The sequence below is a fragment of the Callorhinus ursinus genome, unplaced genomic scaffold, assembly GCF_003265705.2.
Source record: "Callorhinus ursinus isolate GAN/ISIS: 27379988/994484 unplaced genomic scaffold, GSC_fseal_2.0 scaffold2, whole genome shotgun sequence".
Lineage (NCBI taxonomy): Eukaryota > Metazoa > Chordata > Mammalia > Carnivora > Otariidae > Callorhinus > Callorhinus ursinus.
Genome location: NW_027397064.1, coordinates 41,280,121 through 41,298,915, shown reverse-complemented (window position 1 = coordinate 41,298,915; position 18,795 = coordinate 41,280,121). Strand labels below are relative to the sequence as shown.

Genomic DNA, 18,795 nt, shown 5'->3' with positions numbered 1-18,795 from the left:
CTACTTGCAAAGGAGGCTGGGAAATGTTTGTTGTTCCTTGGACAGCAAAATGCCCTGTTAAAAAGGAGGGAGATACAGGGCAATAGGGAAACAGTTGTGTTTTTAATAGTTTCATTGAGTTCTATCATACAGTACAGTAAAGTGTATGAATCTTAATTGTATAGCTTGTTGAAGTTTTTATATATGTATACCCCTGTGCCCATCATCCCCGAAGGTTCCTTTGTGCCCCTTCTCTGTCGATCTGCACCCCTACCTCTCCCCAGAGGTAATGGCAATACTGATTTCTAATCATAGATTTGTTTTTCTTGAACTTCATGTAAATGGAATTAAAAAATATGTACTCTTTTATGTCAAACTTATTTCAGTCAACAAAATGTCAGTGATATTCATCCATGTTATTATCGTATGTATTAGTATATTCTTTAAGTGTCATGTATGTCATATTCATTTTTAGCTTTCTGTAAAAAGTTTAAAATAATTTCAAAAGATATGACTAGGTTTCCCAAGAGTAATAAATAATTATCGCAAAATAATTATATACTCTACTTTGTAAAACACAGATCTATCCTCAAGAGACAGAGTTTAAAACCTGAAATCTTTGTAATATTTTAGGTGCATCAAACCAAATGATAAAAAAGCAGCACACATCTTCAGCGAGGCTCTAGTATGTCATCAGATCAGGTACCTGGGTCTTTTGGAGAATGTTCGAGTGAGGAGGGCAGGCTACGCCTTCAGGCAAGCCTATGAACCGTGCCTAGAAAGATACAAAATGCTTTGTAAACAAACATGGCCTCATTGGAAAGGACCGGCAAGGTAAGAAATGCATTGATCACATTTAATAATGAAGTTTTAAGGCCTACAAATCCTATGCTATTTTCTTCACCTGCTGTTAGTGAAACAGTTCTGTGGCAAGTTGGATGCATCCTCTGTGTTGGACCCTCTTCCATTAGGGTACCGTTTTGTGCTAATTACTGATTGATTATAGAGGCCTCGATTGTAAGGTCTGAACAGGGCTTATCAGATCCACATTTGGAACTTGTATGTCAATAGAATTTTAAAAATATGCTGTGGCAAGTTTGTAGGAGGGGATTTGTAATTGCTAAGTATATTTGTGTAGAATCATGAAAGGAGTTAGAGGCATCTCGGATCACTGCTCTCCGCTTTTTGGGTTTTTTTTTTCCTGGGGAATTAACCCCAGAGACAGACGGTGGGTGGGGGTGTTGGTCTTACTCTTCGCCTGGGTCTGCACCAACTGAGAAATAGATACAGGAGCAGATAGGACTCAGAGTCAGTGTTATTGCTGGTAAAGCTGGATTGGAGAACACGTCAGAATCCGGGTCCTGCGGCTTTCTGCCCATCTTCCCTGAACTGTACTCAGGCATCTAGTCCCAGACAGAGCGACGGACCACTGCAGCCCCTGTGAGCTCTCCACATGCAGACAGAACCTGTGTACTGCCGGGGGGCTGCTGCAGAAGAGAAAGCAGGCTTCGGCTGTCCGCTGCTCTTTCTTCAGCTCTTGCCAGGCGGAGAAGTTGCCCCTTCTCTGCAGGTGGTAGAAGCTCTCCCAGCCACCACAGGAAGGCCGCCGTGTCTGTTTTACGGGCTTATGCAGGCACTAGGGATTTGATTTCACCATACTGGTATTGCCCCCACATTCTCACTGGACCTGGCCTGGAATAGAGCACTCACCCTGTATTACAAGGAGATGAACTCCAGACATATCATGTGGCCTCCGATGCACAGGTCAATACCCAGGCAGCATGGGATCTGCATACTGTTTGTTCCCGTTGCTAATTGCCAGGGTATTATGGTCGGTATTTACCATAATGCACAGAATATGCCTTCACTCCCTGCTTGGCACCTAGTCCCTAAGTTGGTGGGGTGAAGTTTGGTTAAAGATTGATGTTGAAAGCGGGGTCCAGGATGGAGAAGTCAGAGCCCAGTTCAGGCCTTGCTCCCATCACATAAGGCCTCTGCTTCATTCCACCCCATTGGCCTGGCACTTAGAGCACTGTCTCTTGAGCTCTGCCCATGCTGTGAGGCATGAGCGCAATATTAAAAATATTTTCAAGAATTAACTGAGCAGGTTCAAAAATAGATATGAATTTCTTGCATCCCCTCCTGGTTCTGGTTGGTGCTTTGTTATGGGTATATTTGATACAAAGATTGTCTCTGCTAATGAAATCAAGATACTGGCTTTAATGCCATATTTTCCTAGACTACATAGTTCTGAACCCAAATTTACTCTTTTAGCGTTACTGGATTTGGTTTAATTTGTGGAGTTCAGTCTGAAAAATCTTTCACAAAAGACTGCTTACTGAAAGACCAATTATACTTGGAAATAAAGCTATTTTTTATGCTGCTGAGAACCTGATACCATGATTGAAGAGAAGATAACCTCTTTTTGTAACTCAAAAAACTCACTGTTTTTATTTATTTTTATAGGGCTGGCGTGGAAGTTCTGTTTAATGAATTAGAGATTCCTGTGGAAGAATACTCCTTTGGTAGATCAAAGATATTCATCCGGAACCCAAGAACAGTAAGTAACCAAAATCTTGACACTCTGAACTTACGTTATAATCATATAGGCAAGTCCTTAAAGGATATTTAACTTCGTAACATCACCAGAGATGCTGCCAGGAGGCCCACATTCTTGTTTTTTCTGCATATGTCCAGGAGGATGGGCAAGTAGGAGGGCAGTAGAAGAACGTGGTTTTTTTAATGAAACATCAAAATCTTTGAACTGATAGATTGTACAACCCTTACTAGAGAAACGGTTATTACAACAATAAAACCTCCCTAATTTATAGGAATTGGGGGTAAATTTGGTCTATATTGATTATAGCTGAATTTTATAATAATTTTAGGAAAGACAACCCTATTATTTTGAGGTACATGAAAGCATTCCTACTGAAAAAATTTTTAAGGTGAAAAGGACACTTAAAATTCTATGTAGGAACTCCAAGGGAACTTTTTTTGTAAATGAGTATAGACTAGGATGAAGTATAATTAATGTAGCAGTGTCTTTGGTAATGTGGAGAATCTTGCAAATGTTTGAATTGTTCAAGAGAGAAACATTATCAGCATCCCCCTGCGCTTAGTAGTTGCATTCCCGTGGATAGCGTGAAGGTAAATCTAAGCTTCCAGTTCATCCCCTCTCTAATTTGTCATAAATTCTACATCGCCCTATTGTAAATAGTGGATTTTGTATGAATTCATCAAAATAAGTCTTCTCGTGGGTTGTTATTCCTATCATCTGTAATTAAGATGGTTATGCATTTTTTTTCTCAATGTGGTTTATTCTAACATCGTGAACTTTTTCTTCCTGGAGATGTCTTTCATGCATGTCGTTAGGTTTTGGTAGACTTTTGATAAATCCATCTATCCTTTCTTATTAGTTATTCAAACTAGAAGACCTGAGGAAACAGCGTCTTGAGGACTTGGCCACTCTCATTCAAAAGATTTATCGGGGGTGGAAATGCCGTACACACTTCCTGCTAATGAGAAAAAGCCAGATCGTGATAGCCGCCTGGTACAGGAGATATGCGGTAAGAGCCTCCAACCTTTCTCATCTGTAATAATGATGCTCATTTGCAAGTATTCGTTATGTAGTTAACTGTGTATGTCATTTTTACATATTCGGTTCCCCCAGCAACTTCATGGAATGAGTGCTCTTGTGGTACCTTTGTTAAAGACAGGGAAACTGAGGCATGAGTCGTTAAGTAACTTGCCCATGGGCAAACAGCTACTTAGCAGCAGAGATGAGGTTTGAATCCAGGACAACTTTAAAGCTCAAGTATAGTATGTCACGACGCTGCCTTCCCTGATAGAGATACATGTAGTGAGAGATTGAAATCTTGAAATTGCTCATTGGATTCGAAGAGGCAGTGTCATTTAACTCTCTTTGTATCATAGGGTCAGTTTTCCAGAATAATTGGCTGTTCTCCGTGTATTGTAGCAGCGCTGAAAATGGCTTCATTCCAGAAAACTAATGCCCCTTTGTAGTAGAATTCTGGGTTTGGTGCAAGAATGCAATTTCCTTTAGTCCTCAGATGGCTGGTCTTATTAACTAGGGGAAAAGACTCAAAAATACAGTATGTTTACTTAATAGACATGGCATTTCTTTTTGGGATTTTCTTTCTCACTTGATTATAGATGTTTCACTGAAGGAGTAACATGTTTGACGGAAGCCCGAAGGTTTGCCTTTAGGCTAGCTTAAACCTGGGCTGTGTTCTCACAAATGAATTTTAGTGATAAAAACACTACTCCCAGTGCTTTTTCAATCTATACATTTGCTCTAGAGAGTGAGTCGGAAGATGAATTGAATTTGCAGTCAGATCTCCTTTAGGGTATTCTGTTTTTCTGCTATAGAAACATCTTACTAGGAGGCGGTGTATAACCAGGACATAGTGTTGCTGACCTAGTCTCATGCCATGTGTTTTAGCATAGTATGTCCAAGTTTGAGAAATTAAGGACATACTTAAATGATTAAGCCAAAGAAAAAAAATTGCTTGATCTTTAAGAGAGTATCTTTAAAATTGCTTCCTCTAGTTGAAAGGGTACAACGAGTAGTACGGGTGTGGATGTATGGACCTGGCCAGTCACGATGTTAGATGCATTCCTATGTATTCTGCAAAGGCGCAGAGGACAGTTGTCACCAACCTGGCTGTGGTGGATTCTCTTCCGTGCACACAACAGTGGCACTTGGCATTTCTGCAGATTCATAATGCTCTATTTTGTATTTGCCTGAGAAAGGGGGGACTGAGAAATCGCCAGTCCTCAGGGACCCTTTTCATCATTTATTTTTGAGATCATTAAGAAAATCCAAGTTTGGGAGTGTAGTGAATTCATCTGTCTTGAATCCTATGGATGCTTTTGCCAACACCTACTCTACCATGCTTAGCCCTAAACACAAATAATGTACCCAACAAAACAACCTAATTTCCTGACCTCCTAGAGTTTATATCTAGTAAGGGACAATATGGGTGTAAGCAAGTGAATGATCGGAACAATTACAGATTGTAGTCAGTGCTAGGAAGGAAACAAGAGTACTGAGATAAAGGATAGTGGAGAGTTAGGATATAAATTTAGATAGCATGGTCAAGGAAGACCTCTGGAAGGCGGCATTTCATTGGAAAGCTGAGAAGAAACAGACAGGGCAATGAACCGGGAAGAGCAGGTGCCATCTGCAACCTTTCCTCCCTGTATCTCCAGACGAATAAAAGAGCCACTATGTAATGTATCATTAAATCATGATGGTGAGAACTACAACGAATATTGATTTGGAGAATAGAAACAAATAATAGCCTGACTTTCAGAGAAAGTATTAATTTTGCCCTAGTGTTAAATCTGCTTCAGAATTTGAGCTAAATACCTCAACCAGTTAACTACATGTTATCCAAGCCAGTGATTAAACTCAGTATTTTTCATCAACCAGGTAACTCAAACACTTTCTCCATGCCTGTTTTCAGTTGCTGATTATTTTAAAATCCATATTCTGTTCTTTTTAATGGCTCTGTGAGATGAGTTTTAAAGTGAGATAGAGTTATTTTCAAGCCATTTAGGAGTTTCAGAAGAGAACAGTGAGGTACCAAATGGATGTCAGAAGTGGTGGTCCGAGATGGTGGGTATAGTTTGTTGTACAGCATGGAATATTCTTCTGTGAGGAATCTGGGGGGGGCGGGGTTGCAGCTCCTCATTTGACAGATGAGGAAATGGAGACCCAGAGAAGGTAGTGACTTGTCCAAGGTCTTTGTCTCTGGCGTTCTCCTGCTTTGCTGCTCATGTGTTGATAACATCACTGTGTTTCCTCTGAGCTTCCAAAATATGACCTAGAGCGCTGAAAGGCATGTCTGCCCCCGAGTAAAGGGAGCTGAGCAATCTAGCATTTCCAAAGTGAAAGGGACACAACATGACTTCAGTACGTTGAAAAGCTGTGAACTTTCATCCCAAATGCACATGTGCCAGGGAATATTCCACATTAAATACAGTAAGAGCTCACATTTCCAGGGGTAGGATTCTAATGGCCTCCGATCTCTAAGGCATCAGCCCTAGAACTAAAAAGGGCCTCCGGGCATTGAGCTTGCTGTGCCAACATTTGGCCTGGGGCCTTCTTCTTGGAGGCTCACTGGGTTTGCTTTAACCTTCCCCCACCTGGAGGCGACCTTGGCTGTATCTGAACCTACTTGGTGCTCACTTGACTCTCCCAAGATGCTGTTTCTGTTTCACATCTCCGACTGGTGTCCACTGCAAGTCCTTGGGTGCAGGAGTGGGGTTGGATTCACATTTATATCCCCACAGTTCTATTAAAGTGATGATCATTGAATTATATTTAGCATCCTTGAAGCATTCTCTGGATTAACTGTAATAATTTTGGATCATTTGATATTTTGATTTCTTTCCATATTGGTTCCCAGAAGGAATATGGGAGATCAAGGGTTAATTGCAGTAAGTGAGCAAGTCCTCTTTCTCAATCCTTGCAGTGTGTGTATTACAGATGTGTAAATAGAACCACTAATATCTTTTCCTTTCATCCTACAGCAACAAAAGAGGTATCAGCAGATCAAGAGTTCTGCCTTGGTAATTCAGTCTTATATCCGGGGTTGGAAGGTAAGTTTGAAAGAAGTAAGCCTTATTTATTTGAGGTTTTCAGGTTCTTCACAAAGGATGATATCTTTAAGGTCACCCTGCAGGGGAGAGCTCCTCGTCTCCTGCCTACCCTGTAAACAGTCAGATAGAAAGAATAAATATTATGGGCGACGCTGGGGCCCTGGTGACCATGTCTTGGCTGCGTCCTTCCAGCCGGCTCTCTTTTCAAGAGCTTTGTTCTCTGAGCAGGAAGTCCTTGAAATAATACCGTACATGATTTCAGTACCCTCTTGCCCCTGTTTGCCAGGGAAATGCAGCCCAGAGGGCTGTCTCTCACACTGTTGCCTCTGCACCTGTGTGTCCTGCCGGACCTCAGCACCCCCAGCCCTGCTCCCTTCCGTAACTTCCTGGTGACCGTCTTGTGGGCTGCCCCGTAATGATCAAAACATCCTGAGCTCTGGCCATTCTAGTGGGGATCACAGCGCACCCATCACCGAGTTCCAGGTCCTTCCTACAAGCTTGGGTCAGAGGTCAGCAAACTACAGCCTGTGGACCAAATCAAGCTTATGCCTGTTTTTGTGCAAAGAATGGCTTTTATATTTTTTAAGGTATTGTTTAAAACAACAAAAGAAGAACCATCTCATGACATGTTAAAAATTATATGGGATACAAATTTTGTATAAATATATATACAAATATAAAATATATATAAATATATATACAAATATAATTACAAAGTTCATATAAAGTTTTATTGGTACAAAACCTTGCTTATTTATTTACATCTTGCGAGTGCCTGCTTTAGCGCTGTCACATCAGAACTGAGTAGTTGTGATAGAGAACGTGAAACCTGTAAAGCCAGAAATAATTCCCATCTGGCCTTCTAAGGAAGGTTATTGACCCCTGCTCCAGGTCGAAGATACTTCAGGGCCTATCCTTACCACTTTCCTATTGGGAGATTTTGTGGGGTGAGCTGGGTCCGGAGGGGCTACTCCAAGGTAGTTCCCAGGCCCAGAGCCCTTTCAGAGGGTAGAGCCCTGGGCCAGGAGTCCAGCAGCATCGACTGACCTTTGTCTAGGCCCATGGGACACTTTGGTAGTTGTCCCACAGCAAATGCCAAAATATAAATCCAAGCACATAGAGGAAGTGAAATTACTGCCTGCCAGTTCTTCTTTGACCTCATTACTGGGTCATGGGGCCGTGACTCCAGTCTAGAGACTTCAGACATTCAGAGTCTACCTCCAAACCCTGCGCTGCCCCGGCCCCCACAAAGTCAGTTCCTGGTGGCTACTGGGAAGAAGCCGCTGGTTTTGGATGCTGGTGAGATTATTTTAGCAAGTTTTTAAACATCTCTTCTGAATAAAAAGTACAGCTCCAGTTATGTTCTATACAACAATAATGAAAGTGATTAATGGAATTTTGGAGGATCGTTGGAGATCCTCTGACCACGTTCTGAGAGCAGTTCCTTCCATCCGACGTGTGCCAGCTTCTATTGCTTGCGCTCAGATTTTCCTCCTGTCACACGTGAGGGCACAGGAGGCCGCTGTCTCAGTCTGAGTGGGGGCTACGCTGTTGTGCTCGACGACGGCCTCATTTACCACCTTCTCCTGGTCCGTTGAGGCCTACTAAGCAAGTTCTCCTTTTTTTTCTCTTTAAGCTGTAGATTTTTCACTTGAGAACGGATATGATGACTGTCTCTTCAAGTATTTTTTTTTTTCAAATCACTATGGAATTTCATTTTTTTGGTTAACTCTGTATCTTCCTGGGTGATTCTTCCCCTCAGGCCCGGAAGATCCTGCGGGAACTGAAGCACCAAAAGCGATGTGAGGAAGCAGCCACCACCATTGCGGCGTATTGGCGTGGGACCCAGGTAGGCCAGAGACTGCCCCCCCCCCCCGCCCCCGGGAAGGCAGTGGGTCGGGAGTAACGTGCGGGGCCACGGACCCCCTCCTTCGGGGGCCAGAAACGTTTCCCTGGCTTAAGCTACTGAGCACGCCTTTACCTGTCTGTCTCTCCGACATTGTGGTGTGGGGTGGCGGCACACGCTTTTGCGTTCACTGTGTGATGGTGACTGGTGTCTCTCTTCCTCTTTCCCCTTTGGGAACCAGCAGTAACCTTTCTTGCCTTAAACTTTTCTGTAACTCCTTTTCAAATGCATCACAGGCGCGAAGGGAACTGAGCCGGCTGAAGGAGGAGGCTAGGAATAAACATGCTATTGCAGTTATTTGGGCTTACTGGCTTGGATCTAAGGTACTTGATTCACACAACCCATCCCTCGGTCCCAGAATCCGCCATAATCAGTTCGGATCTTTAGTCTGTCAGGGGCTGAATGACTCCAGCTAACAGTGGCTCGCCCTGGTGCATGTCCTGGCAGCCGGACTTAATAAACCTGGATGTGGTAGTGTCAGTAGTGCCCATTAGGATCCCTAAGCATGTGTAGGCCAAAAAGACTAATTGCTTATTAATGAGGCCCTAGTATAGTTGATCTTTAAAAAAAAAAAAAAAAACTCTCAAGTAACGTGCATGTTTAGTTTAGGTTTTTTTCCCCTCCCCCTTCCCTCCCTCCAACCCCTCAACATACACTGACAGTTTTCCTGAGGTATTTTTGTTTCGTGGCGGGGGGCGGGCGGGCGGGGATGTTGGGAATGTTAAGGTTTGGGCTTCGGTTGGTCTTCTGCAACATGATGATGATAGGACCACCTTTAACGCATGCCTTAAAGCATATTAGTCCGTGAGTGGAATGTGTTGTAGGCTCCTCATGGCAGCCATTGATTATTATAAGCAAAATGTTGTATGTGGAAAGAATGATCATTTGTGATTTAACAGAAAGCTGTGTTCATACAAAGCTAGCTATAATTGCCACTGAAGAATCCCAAGAATTTCAGCATCAGCTGTTTGTGTTCAGAAACAAAGGCCTCCTGAAATACTCTCACTAATCCCCAGGCAGAGTCGTGGGCTCTGTGAACATTTCACATACCCCAAGGGACGAGACTTTTAGATGTTTTTGTTACTTAGAAAATCAAAGGTCATCTCTGCTAAAAATGTGTATTCCGGTTAGAAACATAAATATCAATAGAGTCCTATGTTTTTAAATTTACCTTGTCAACATTAGAAGCCCATCTTGTGAGAAAAATGAGAAAAATCAACATTTGCCTGTATGAAGATCCTAATTTGCCAAAAGCGCTCACCAGCATTGTTCGTTTGTGTTTTTGCTTGAAAAATCTGTGCAGAACAGACTAGTTCCTTTAGTAACTGGAGGGAAATGTCCTAGGAGAGGCAGAGAGATGCTTTGACAATTATCTCCGGGTTTTCCCCGCTGAGTGAGCTCATTTCCCAGTCAGTACTACCGTGTAATGAAAAGTCACTGCCTGTTTCATCTTTCACAGTAACATGCCTCAGTTTGACTCTTCCCTAAGATTGATTTTTAAACCTAGAAGTCTTTTCACTTTTTATCATCAGTGTATTTCACTTTTGGGGGCCTTGAGCTCACACTGAATTTCTATACGGGCTACTTCTGATTTTCTAATGGGAAAGGATTTTGAGTTCCGTTTTTTTTGTTTGAACTTAAGAGAAACAGCCCATATTCCTTCTATTTTCAAACACTTGTTTGTAAGAGCTGTCTTTTTATACGTCCAAATGAAAGGACACAGAAATTCATGGCCCCTTTAGCCCCATGTACTGGCAGCAGAGGGAAATCTGCTGAAGGCATCAGCTGCCACTCACATTTCGAAGGCTTGAATAAGGGAGAAAGAGAGGGAAGTGGAAGAGGGAGAGAGACCAGGGAAGGAAGAAAGAAAACAAATGGAAGTGGGGGGGTGCAGAGGCGTGCCAACCTCAGGTACCACACAGATCGCCTTCCCCTGGAACAGAGGGTCAGTGCATTAAAAAGACAAGGGCCTGCCCCGGCCTTATGCTGGTTCTGTGGGTTTAAATTGTTGTGCCCGATTGCTCCATCATTCTGAAATCCTTACTCATCAGTTGGCTCTTCTGTTTGGTGGGGTGTCTTTTTCTGGTCATTTGGGCTGTCTGCATTGGGCTGTCTCTTTTATTTACTATCTAAAACATTCTAGGCTCGAAGGGAATTGAAACGCTTGAAGGAGGAGGCTAGGCGTAAGCATGCAGTTGCTGTCATTTGGGCTTACTGGCTTGGACTGAAGGTACTTCCCCACCCCTTCTTTCTGCCCACGATGAACTCAACGAAGCCTAGCACTTACTAACCCTGAGAAAACGATCGATTATGCTTGCTTATGGTCTGCACAGTCTTTTACGATGTCATCTTGCCTAATTGCGTCCCTTTTTGAGAACAAACCTGTGCACTAATATTTGCTGATTTTATTGTGGTGTATTTCTTTAAACAATCGGTTTAAAGTCATAGCACTGTAGCGTATTTTATCTAATAAGACACTTTGTTATCCAAGTTCTATTTCATATTATCTTTATGAGGATGAAGTTTGTGTTTTGTTTTTTGTTTTTAATTCATGACACAGAGCTATAGTAGTCAAGCTAAAAGCTGACCCATGGTCTACAGTGGTCAGCGGGGGGGATATCAGGCTTTTGGTTCCCCTTGTCCAACTCTTCTGCCCCAGTGATGGGTCCTGGAGCAGAGCTTTCTGCAGAAGGACTGCCATTCTCATTGTTCAGCATAGAACCCAAAGGATTTTGCATAGAAGTACAGATTCGGACAAATAAGACTGGCAGTGGATCATTCAGGTTAAAGAAAGAACTTTAGATTCAGATGCCTTTTAATTAAGGGCAGGGTTTATTTCAAAGTGTTTCTTACTCCTTTAGGTAAAATATGACTGAGCCCCCAGAAAACCTTGAGAACAACTTTTAAGCAGTGTAAAGACTGTGTCTTCCTAGTATTCAATAACTCATTGCCATAGGGTGCCATCCAGATTGTCTTTTGGGGATAATTAGGCCCCTTTTTGACTCTATTCCTCTTTTATTATTTTTGCTGTAATAGTATAACAATTCATCTTCTTCTAAATATTTAAATACCATCCAGGAAACCATTGGCTCTGGATCTAAAGAGCACTAGCAGTATCTGTACGTTCTGCTCTTGAATAATCTGCATTTTCCCCTAAAAGTTTAGCCTATAAACTCTTAGTAAATTAACCTTTTTGATTATACTGAATATTCATCAAGCAATTTTTAAAGTAATTAAGAAGTAACTTAAACAGGAACTTAAGATGTTCTACTGAATTCTGAACAAGTTCTATAACTGCTTTTTTTTAAAGGATTTTATTTCCCATTTTATTCACTTGTTCTAATTTGCATTCTGATTTTCATAAAAAGAAGGAATAAAACATTAGTCAGGATTTTTTTCTCTGTGTCATGAGTTCTACCAGCAACCATCACATTTATCTTTAGTTTTCTGGGTTTAATTGTGTACGGTTTCAGAAATACCTTCATATTAGGGGTGTATACTAGCAGCCTATAAATCAAATTCAGTTTGTAGGTGAATTGTAGGTTTTAACTGGAGGAAACTGGGCTTCCTCTAGATGTAACTCTTTTTTTTCCACCAGTTTCCTTATAAAACAAGTGTTTTAATATGTTACCATTATTATTGTTATGAAATAAGGTCAGACTTCTTTAGAGTCCAAGAATGTAATCATTTTGTGCTTTTTTTTAAAGAATGATGTTGATAAGAGCAGTAGTTTTGTCCTTTTAAATGATTAAGTTCTTGTGGAATTGAGTACAAAGTTCAGTGGACCCTTTCAGGACTGTCAGAGCCCACGAGGGGAACCCATTCCATATAGGCCAGCATGTTGTCACCCGGCCTTTTCTGTATATAGCTGTGATTCCGGAGAATATTTCAGGAAAAATATTCCTGTGAATATCAAAAAGCATGTTACAGTGAACTCATTTACAGTGACATTCAACTAAACATAGTAGGATTTCCACTGTATTTCTATGGATGTGTTTACATGAAATCTCACTTTACCTTCTCTACTTTCCTACGCTATTAAAATTCCAGGAGCCAATTAATAATTTTCATTTTTCTTCTCCTTGTCCCTTCCAACTTCATTAGTTTGAGATTTGAAATGGTTCTGAATCTAGCAGCTCCCTGGCTAAGAGAAAAAACGATAAGCAGTAACCTAGAATAGGAACAAAAGGAAAAACTGCCTATATGATGGATGGGAAACGTTTTAAACCTTAATAATCCACAAGTGTAGAGAATGGGTCTGGTGCTCATCTGCCCCACGGGACCGGGGAGGTCACGTGGATGAGGGAAGTAGCAGAGGGCAGGTGGATTAGGAATGGCGGGGGGCCTCAAGCAGTTTGGAGCATGCCTGTCTCGTAAAGACAGCAACAGCTCCTGTGGCCCACGTAGGCCTCGTTATGTAGGAATGGGGCTCACTGTTCCTGGATCTTAGAAAATTTCAAGAGAAACATGCAGTCTGAATTCCTATGTGAAGTTCTTAATTTAAAAATAGGCAAATAAAACATTTTTCTACAAACTGAATTTGGTTAGTAGGTGGCTAGCTTATAAGCCCTAATGTAGAAATATTTTGAACATGTGCAATTAAACCCAGAAAACTAAAGACAAAAGACAAAGGTACATAATGTCTGAATTATTCAAATAGGCTGATGTTTTGCTGAAATCTAATGTTCTCATTTACGGCTGGATGATAATTTAAATATTTTCCCCTAGTTTCAAGATTCAACTGTACCATTCATTCATTCAAACAGTAAACACCTCACCTTATTTTATTTGTTAGACATTAGTATGCAAAGGAAATGTGACAGTGTAGCAAGGAGCAAATAGGGAAGCTAAAACTGTAATATGATGTCCTAAGTGCTGTGATAGTACTTAGTAGAAATTTTGGCAGAAGCCGAGATTAGAGAAATATTAATGCAATGAAATGGAAGATAATGGTAGTTCACAAGCTGCTTTTTAAATTCTTATTTTTAGGCACATTTAGTCCTCAGTGTGCAGTACCGAAGTCCTGTCTTCGGATGCAAGGCTTTTGGAAACCGCAAGAGTTCTTCACGCATTTTTTTTTACCTTTTAAGAACAATCTGCAGTGAAAATTACCTTAATTTTTTTTCTGAAATGTATTTTGATTTGCGATGAGTTTGCACCTATGTCTGTAGGGTGTTTCTTGTCAAATCATCAGGCTCTTTAAAAACTAAGAGGATTTAAAACATCAAGACACTCTGGTATTGTCACTTTGCATCTCTTAATTTCTTTTTCTCTGATTTAAAATCCATTGTCTTATGCTTCAATTATTTGACTGTATCTAGAAAATCACTTAGAGATTTTACTCCTTCCACCTGTTTTCATTTTTAGTAGAGATGCATCATCGGTACAGGCATCTGCCAGCCACGCATTAATGTCTACATTCTGCTGCTTCTTTTTAAAGGTACGTAGGGAGTACAGGAAATTCTTCAGAGCCAATGCTGGAAAGAAGATTTATGAATTTACGCTTCAGAGAATTGTAAGTTTACACTTTCTATATAGCTGATTAGCGTTATTGGATTAATTAGTTAATAGCATCACCTCAAGAATAAGTGACTTGTTTGGTAACAGTTAAATCCTAGCTGTGACACTGAGGGATTCTGTCTTCTTTATCATTTCCCCCCAAATTCAGGTAGAATTGTGTCAGGAAGTTATCAGTGGCCCACATATGATTAATAAAATAATTAATAAATTGTTCTTCTGTGGCTCCTGGGCGGCTCAGTCGGTTAAGCATCTGACTTTGGCTCAGGTCATGGTCTCAGGGTTGTGGGATCGAGGCCCCGCGTTGGGCTTCCTGCTCAGCAGGGAGTCTGCTTGTTCCTCTCCCTCCCCCTGTGCCATTTTATTTTAATGCTCTTCTTTGACAGAGAGGACATAGTCTGGGGAAGGTGAACCCAAGCAAGCCAGGTGTCTTAGTTCAGGCTACTGTAATGAAAATAGCACAGACTGTGTGACTTAAACAGTAAACATTTATTTCTCACAGTTCTGGAGACTGGGCAGCCCAAGGTGAGAAAGACAATATGTTCTGGTTCTAGTGAGGGCCTTTTCCTGGTTTCCTCATAGGAGAAGACAAAGAGAAGCAAGCACTTTCCTGGGTCTTCTTAAAAAGGGCACTAATCCTGGGAGCCCTATCCCTTGTGACCTTATAACCGAATTTCCTCCCCAAGGCCCCGTTTCCTCATACTGTCCCATTGGGGGGGCGAGGATTTCAACATAGGGATTTGAGGGGAGTGCCAAAGTCTTGCCACCCCTGCCCTGTGGCAAACAAGGCAGTGGGTGGAGGGGCAAGGGAGAGCCAGGCTGTGCCACTCAACCAGGGTGGAGTCCAACATTCCCCTCTGTCTTCCAGACAAGTACATGTAGTGGTGGGGAGTGCAAACTCTGGAGCCAGCTTGCTCTGCCACGTGCAGATTTGTGACGTGAGCAGATTGCTTCTGTGAGCCTCATTTTGTCTTCTGTAAAATGGAGTGATCATAGAAAGCTCTTTACAGTGCTCGCCCATCTCAAGTAGTCTAGAGTGGTGCTGCCCAATAGAACTTTCTGCGTGATGAAAATGTTCTATATCCTCGTGCTACCATAGAGGATACTCTAGCCATGTGTGGCTAACTTGAAATGTAACTAATATGACTGATGAACTGGATTTTTAATTTTTTTAATTACTTAAGATTTAAATATCAACAGCCACATGTGGCTAGTGGCTTCCTCTTAAACGATGCAGCCTTCTAGTGTTAGCTGGGGTAAGTATTCATGTTAATATTAAAGTTAGTGTTAGCATTCTTCTTTTCCCCTAACCGTTTAGTGGAGCTTTGATTTTCCCAACCAAGACAGAGAAAAAAAAAGAGATTTTCCAGAGGAATGACAACATTTTATCAACTAAAACTTGCTAAATTCCACTAAAGACTGGTCTGTTTGATCCTGGCATATTTTACTCATCTGGCATTTTTTTTGTCAAACCCAACATAGGTGCAAAAATACTTCTTGGAAATGAAAAATAAGATGCCTTCCTTATCTCCAGTAGACAAGAACTGGCCACCAAGACCTTACCTATTCTTGGATTCTACTCACAAGGAGCTAAAAAGGATTTTCCACCTGTGGAGGGTAAAAAATGCCTTGTTAGGTTTTTTTGTTTTTTGTTTTTTTTTTCCAGAGACTCCTTACCGTGTATTTTGAGTGTTTGAGAAGTGTTAGGTAAAAGCACACTTTAACCACATTCTTCCTGTAGCCTCGAGGAGCTGCACCTGAGGACTATGGTGTTTTTGAACCGTGCCCTGTACTTGGCTTTCTGTGAGAATTCCCAGAGCAGCCAGGGGCTCCCCTGGCTGTCTCCTCTCACCCTTGGCTGGAACGGAGAGTGTGTGGTTTCATTCCACATTCCAGATGCTTTAAAGGAGTTCAGGTTTTTGTTTTGTTTTGCTTTGTTTCTTTTTTTCATCTTTATCTGAAGGAATACTGCCAGAGATAGAATAATACAGTTTGAACATCTTCACCTGAGGTAGTGAAATCCTGCAGATCCTAAGAGTTTGCTTTCTGAGACCTATTGGATACCTACGTGAGAAGGTGCCCACCTTTTGATGGACTGGAAGAGAAGGCTTTAGAGTGCCTCACAAGACATTCAAGAGATTCAAGTTTCCCTCTACCTGAATTAAAGGGAAGCTGGAAATCTATTTGATAATGGCTTATAATTTAGCTTCCTTAATTTTATGAAAACATCATGTTTTGTTTAGGTGTTGCCCAGCGTGAGTACACGGGATACTTGTATAGATGTTGACTTTATTTTAATAATTCGGTCAGTTGATGTATTGAATGCTAAATATGTACAAGTATCATTGATCGAAGGGCTTCTAGTTAGTAAGTGAATGATTGATGGACATGTCTCCCAGGAAGCTCTTTCCTACTGGGCACTTTAGGCTTGTCCCTTACCAGAGTCACATATGCAGAGTGACATTATCACTGATTAGTGTCATATTGGTACCTGCTCAACATGTGGAACTAGACTCTCACTTCCGTCCCCTCGCTTAGTGAGTCACTTTGGTGAGATGCATCATGTCTCCGTGCCCATCTCCCCCCTTTGGAGTCTGACGGTGGAACTGTTTTCAGGAATAACGATGGGGAGCCTCTCATGCCTCTGCTCCCCACTGGCTCCTGGCCCCTGAATCTTGCCTGTACCTCCCTCACGTTGGGGGTAAAGAGTGAGAGGGATGTGTTTAGTCCTGAAAGGGTGGCCAGCAGTGCTGCCGTGCCTTTATATGATTATGTCGGTGGCTCTCAGCTACGTTTGTACCTGAATTTCTTTGAGTTCATCTAAAAACCTGGCCCTGCCCCTCCAGCCATCCCCTATCCCCCTCCAGTGCCATCTCAGAATCCAGGTGGAGGGGAGACTTCTCAGGTCCCATGTCCACACTTTAAGATGGTAATGGGGGATTCGGAGGACTTTTCCAACCAATGATTGTAGCATATTTGTGAGTCATGAAATCAGTTTTTAGTAGATTACTGACCAGGGTTGTAAAATGAAATACAGTAGAATAGAAAATAATGGGGTGCAGGATGTGTTGAAAGTATTGTCTTGTGAAGCTTTTGTGTCCATTGTCTGTGTGTGTGTAAATGTGTGCAGTGAGTTGTGATGTCCAGTGTTGTTCTTATTGTGGGTCTTTGTGAAAGAGTGTGACAGACTAAGGATTAAAGGATTGGGGGGAGCTGACGTCATAATGGGAGGATCAGTACTCCCAGCAGGGCCCATGCAGCAAGGCCCTGTGTGTTTTGAAGAAGCATCCCAAGTTCCACAATACAAACAATAGTTTTTATGACATTTTCTAAGACTGACCTTTTAAAACCCAGGAAGGAAAAATGCTCTTGGTTTTTTAAATGGGTATTTGTACACATTAGTTTTACTCTTGATGCTGTTAAATGGGCTTAGCATATTTAAGAATGAATAAAGATTTATTTATGTAAGTGATTATCTTTTTTCCCCCCCTTTTCATTTCTCACAGTGTAAAAAATACAGGGACCAATTCACAGACCAGCAGAAACTTATTTATGAAGAAAAACTAGAAGCCAGTGAACTCTTCAAAGACAAGAAGGCTTTATACCCATCTAGGTATTATGGCTTTGCTTTACCCGTAAAAGTCAGCATTTTAAAAGTTTTTCAAATATATTTGTAGGTCTAGCGGAGCTTGATTTTAGTAATCCACAAGAGGTTTTTAATTTTATGAATTATTTTATGATCAGCTGGATATGAATACACATAAACACATTTGGGCAGTGGCTTTCATAGCATACTTTAATGAAATGAGATTACATTTGTTGGTTTTACTTCATTAGCATTAGCCTGAACACTTCACTAAATAATTAGAAGGTGTCCTTTAAAATACAAATTATATAGGCTATTAAGATAAATTTACATTGTAAATTTCTGTTAGTTTTCCATTGTTTTCAGAGACCTCCTGGATCAATTTCTGTGGGCAATCTACTGTCATCCCATTCCAGTGTTACTCCAACGAACTGGGTCAGACTCATTTGCATGGTAATGAAGTGACCCATTACCGTCTGAGTATTGCCTCAGTCCTGGTCTGTGATAGCCTTCACTTGGCTGAGTCCTTGGGCACGATATTAGCGGCCTGTGCAGTCAGATCCGTTCCTTTATGGTAGACATCAAGTGCTCAATAAAAGAAGGAACACCAGTTAAGTTTGCCAAGTGAAATCATTGGTAAAGACCCCTTATCTGAATATCCTTACATCTCCCAAGTTCATCATTTCTCCGCCAGAGTTCCTATCCCTTTTACATCCGATGTTTCTAAAAAAAAAAGTTAGATTGGACAATTTCAAGCCAGATCTCTAACAACTTTTAGCTTCTCCCAAAGGATGGCCTAGAAATGAAAAAGCATTATATGCTAAGTATATTCACATGTATTACATATGCTGTGTTTATATTCTCAGTGTCTTTACACACAATTGAAAGCTCTTCCTTTGAAAAGTTGAAGTAAACATTGTTGCCAGGCTCATGTGGTTTAAATATTTTAAATGACCCAACTTGCTGGGTCAGCTGATTTGGCAGTTTGTGATGGTCTGTACTCCCTTTGAGTCGAACATAGCATTTAAATCCAAAGTTGTCCAAAGTGCCTGCTATATAAAGCACATTCAAACATGAAAATGGCCTATATACTCTTTCCAGCAACTAACTCATTTAACTTTTTCTTTATAGATTTTTAAATTGTAGAGTAATTGTCTTAATTAACATTCCCTGTGGA

The 18,795-nt window shown here is 41.3% G+C and overlaps 1 protein-coding gene across 5 annotated transcripts in view; it reads left to right on the top strand.

The window, feature by feature from the left end:
• MYO1B (myosin IB) overlaps positions 1–18,795 on the top strand; it is a 179,622-nt gene that overhangs the window by 152,160 nt on the left and 8,667 nt on the right. For 3 of the 5 annotated variants that reach the window (XM_025848374.2, XM_073881058.1, XM_073881049.1), the window contains exons 18-27: positions 613–813; positions 2,446–2,539; positions 3,399–3,548; positions 6,541–6,609; positions 8,372–8,458; positions 8,752–8,838; positions 10,659–10,745; positions 13,956–14,030; positions 15,515–15,649; positions 17,539–17,645. In XM_025848374.2, the coding sequence (XP_025704159.1) occupies positions 613–813; positions 2,446–2,539; positions 3,399–3,548; positions 6,541–6,609; positions 8,372–8,458; positions 8,752–8,838; positions 10,659–10,745; positions 13,956–14,030; positions 15,515–15,649; positions 17,539–17,645 (1,092 nt within the window). The remainder of the gene's footprint in view (positions 1–612; positions 814–2,445; positions 2,540–3,398; positions 3,549–6,540; positions 6,610–8,371; positions 8,459–8,751; positions 8,839–10,658; positions 10,746–13,955; positions 14,031–15,514; positions 15,650–17,538; positions 17,646–18,795) is intronic. The other 2 variants (XM_025848382.2, XM_025848392.2) reach the window with 2 other exon arrangements.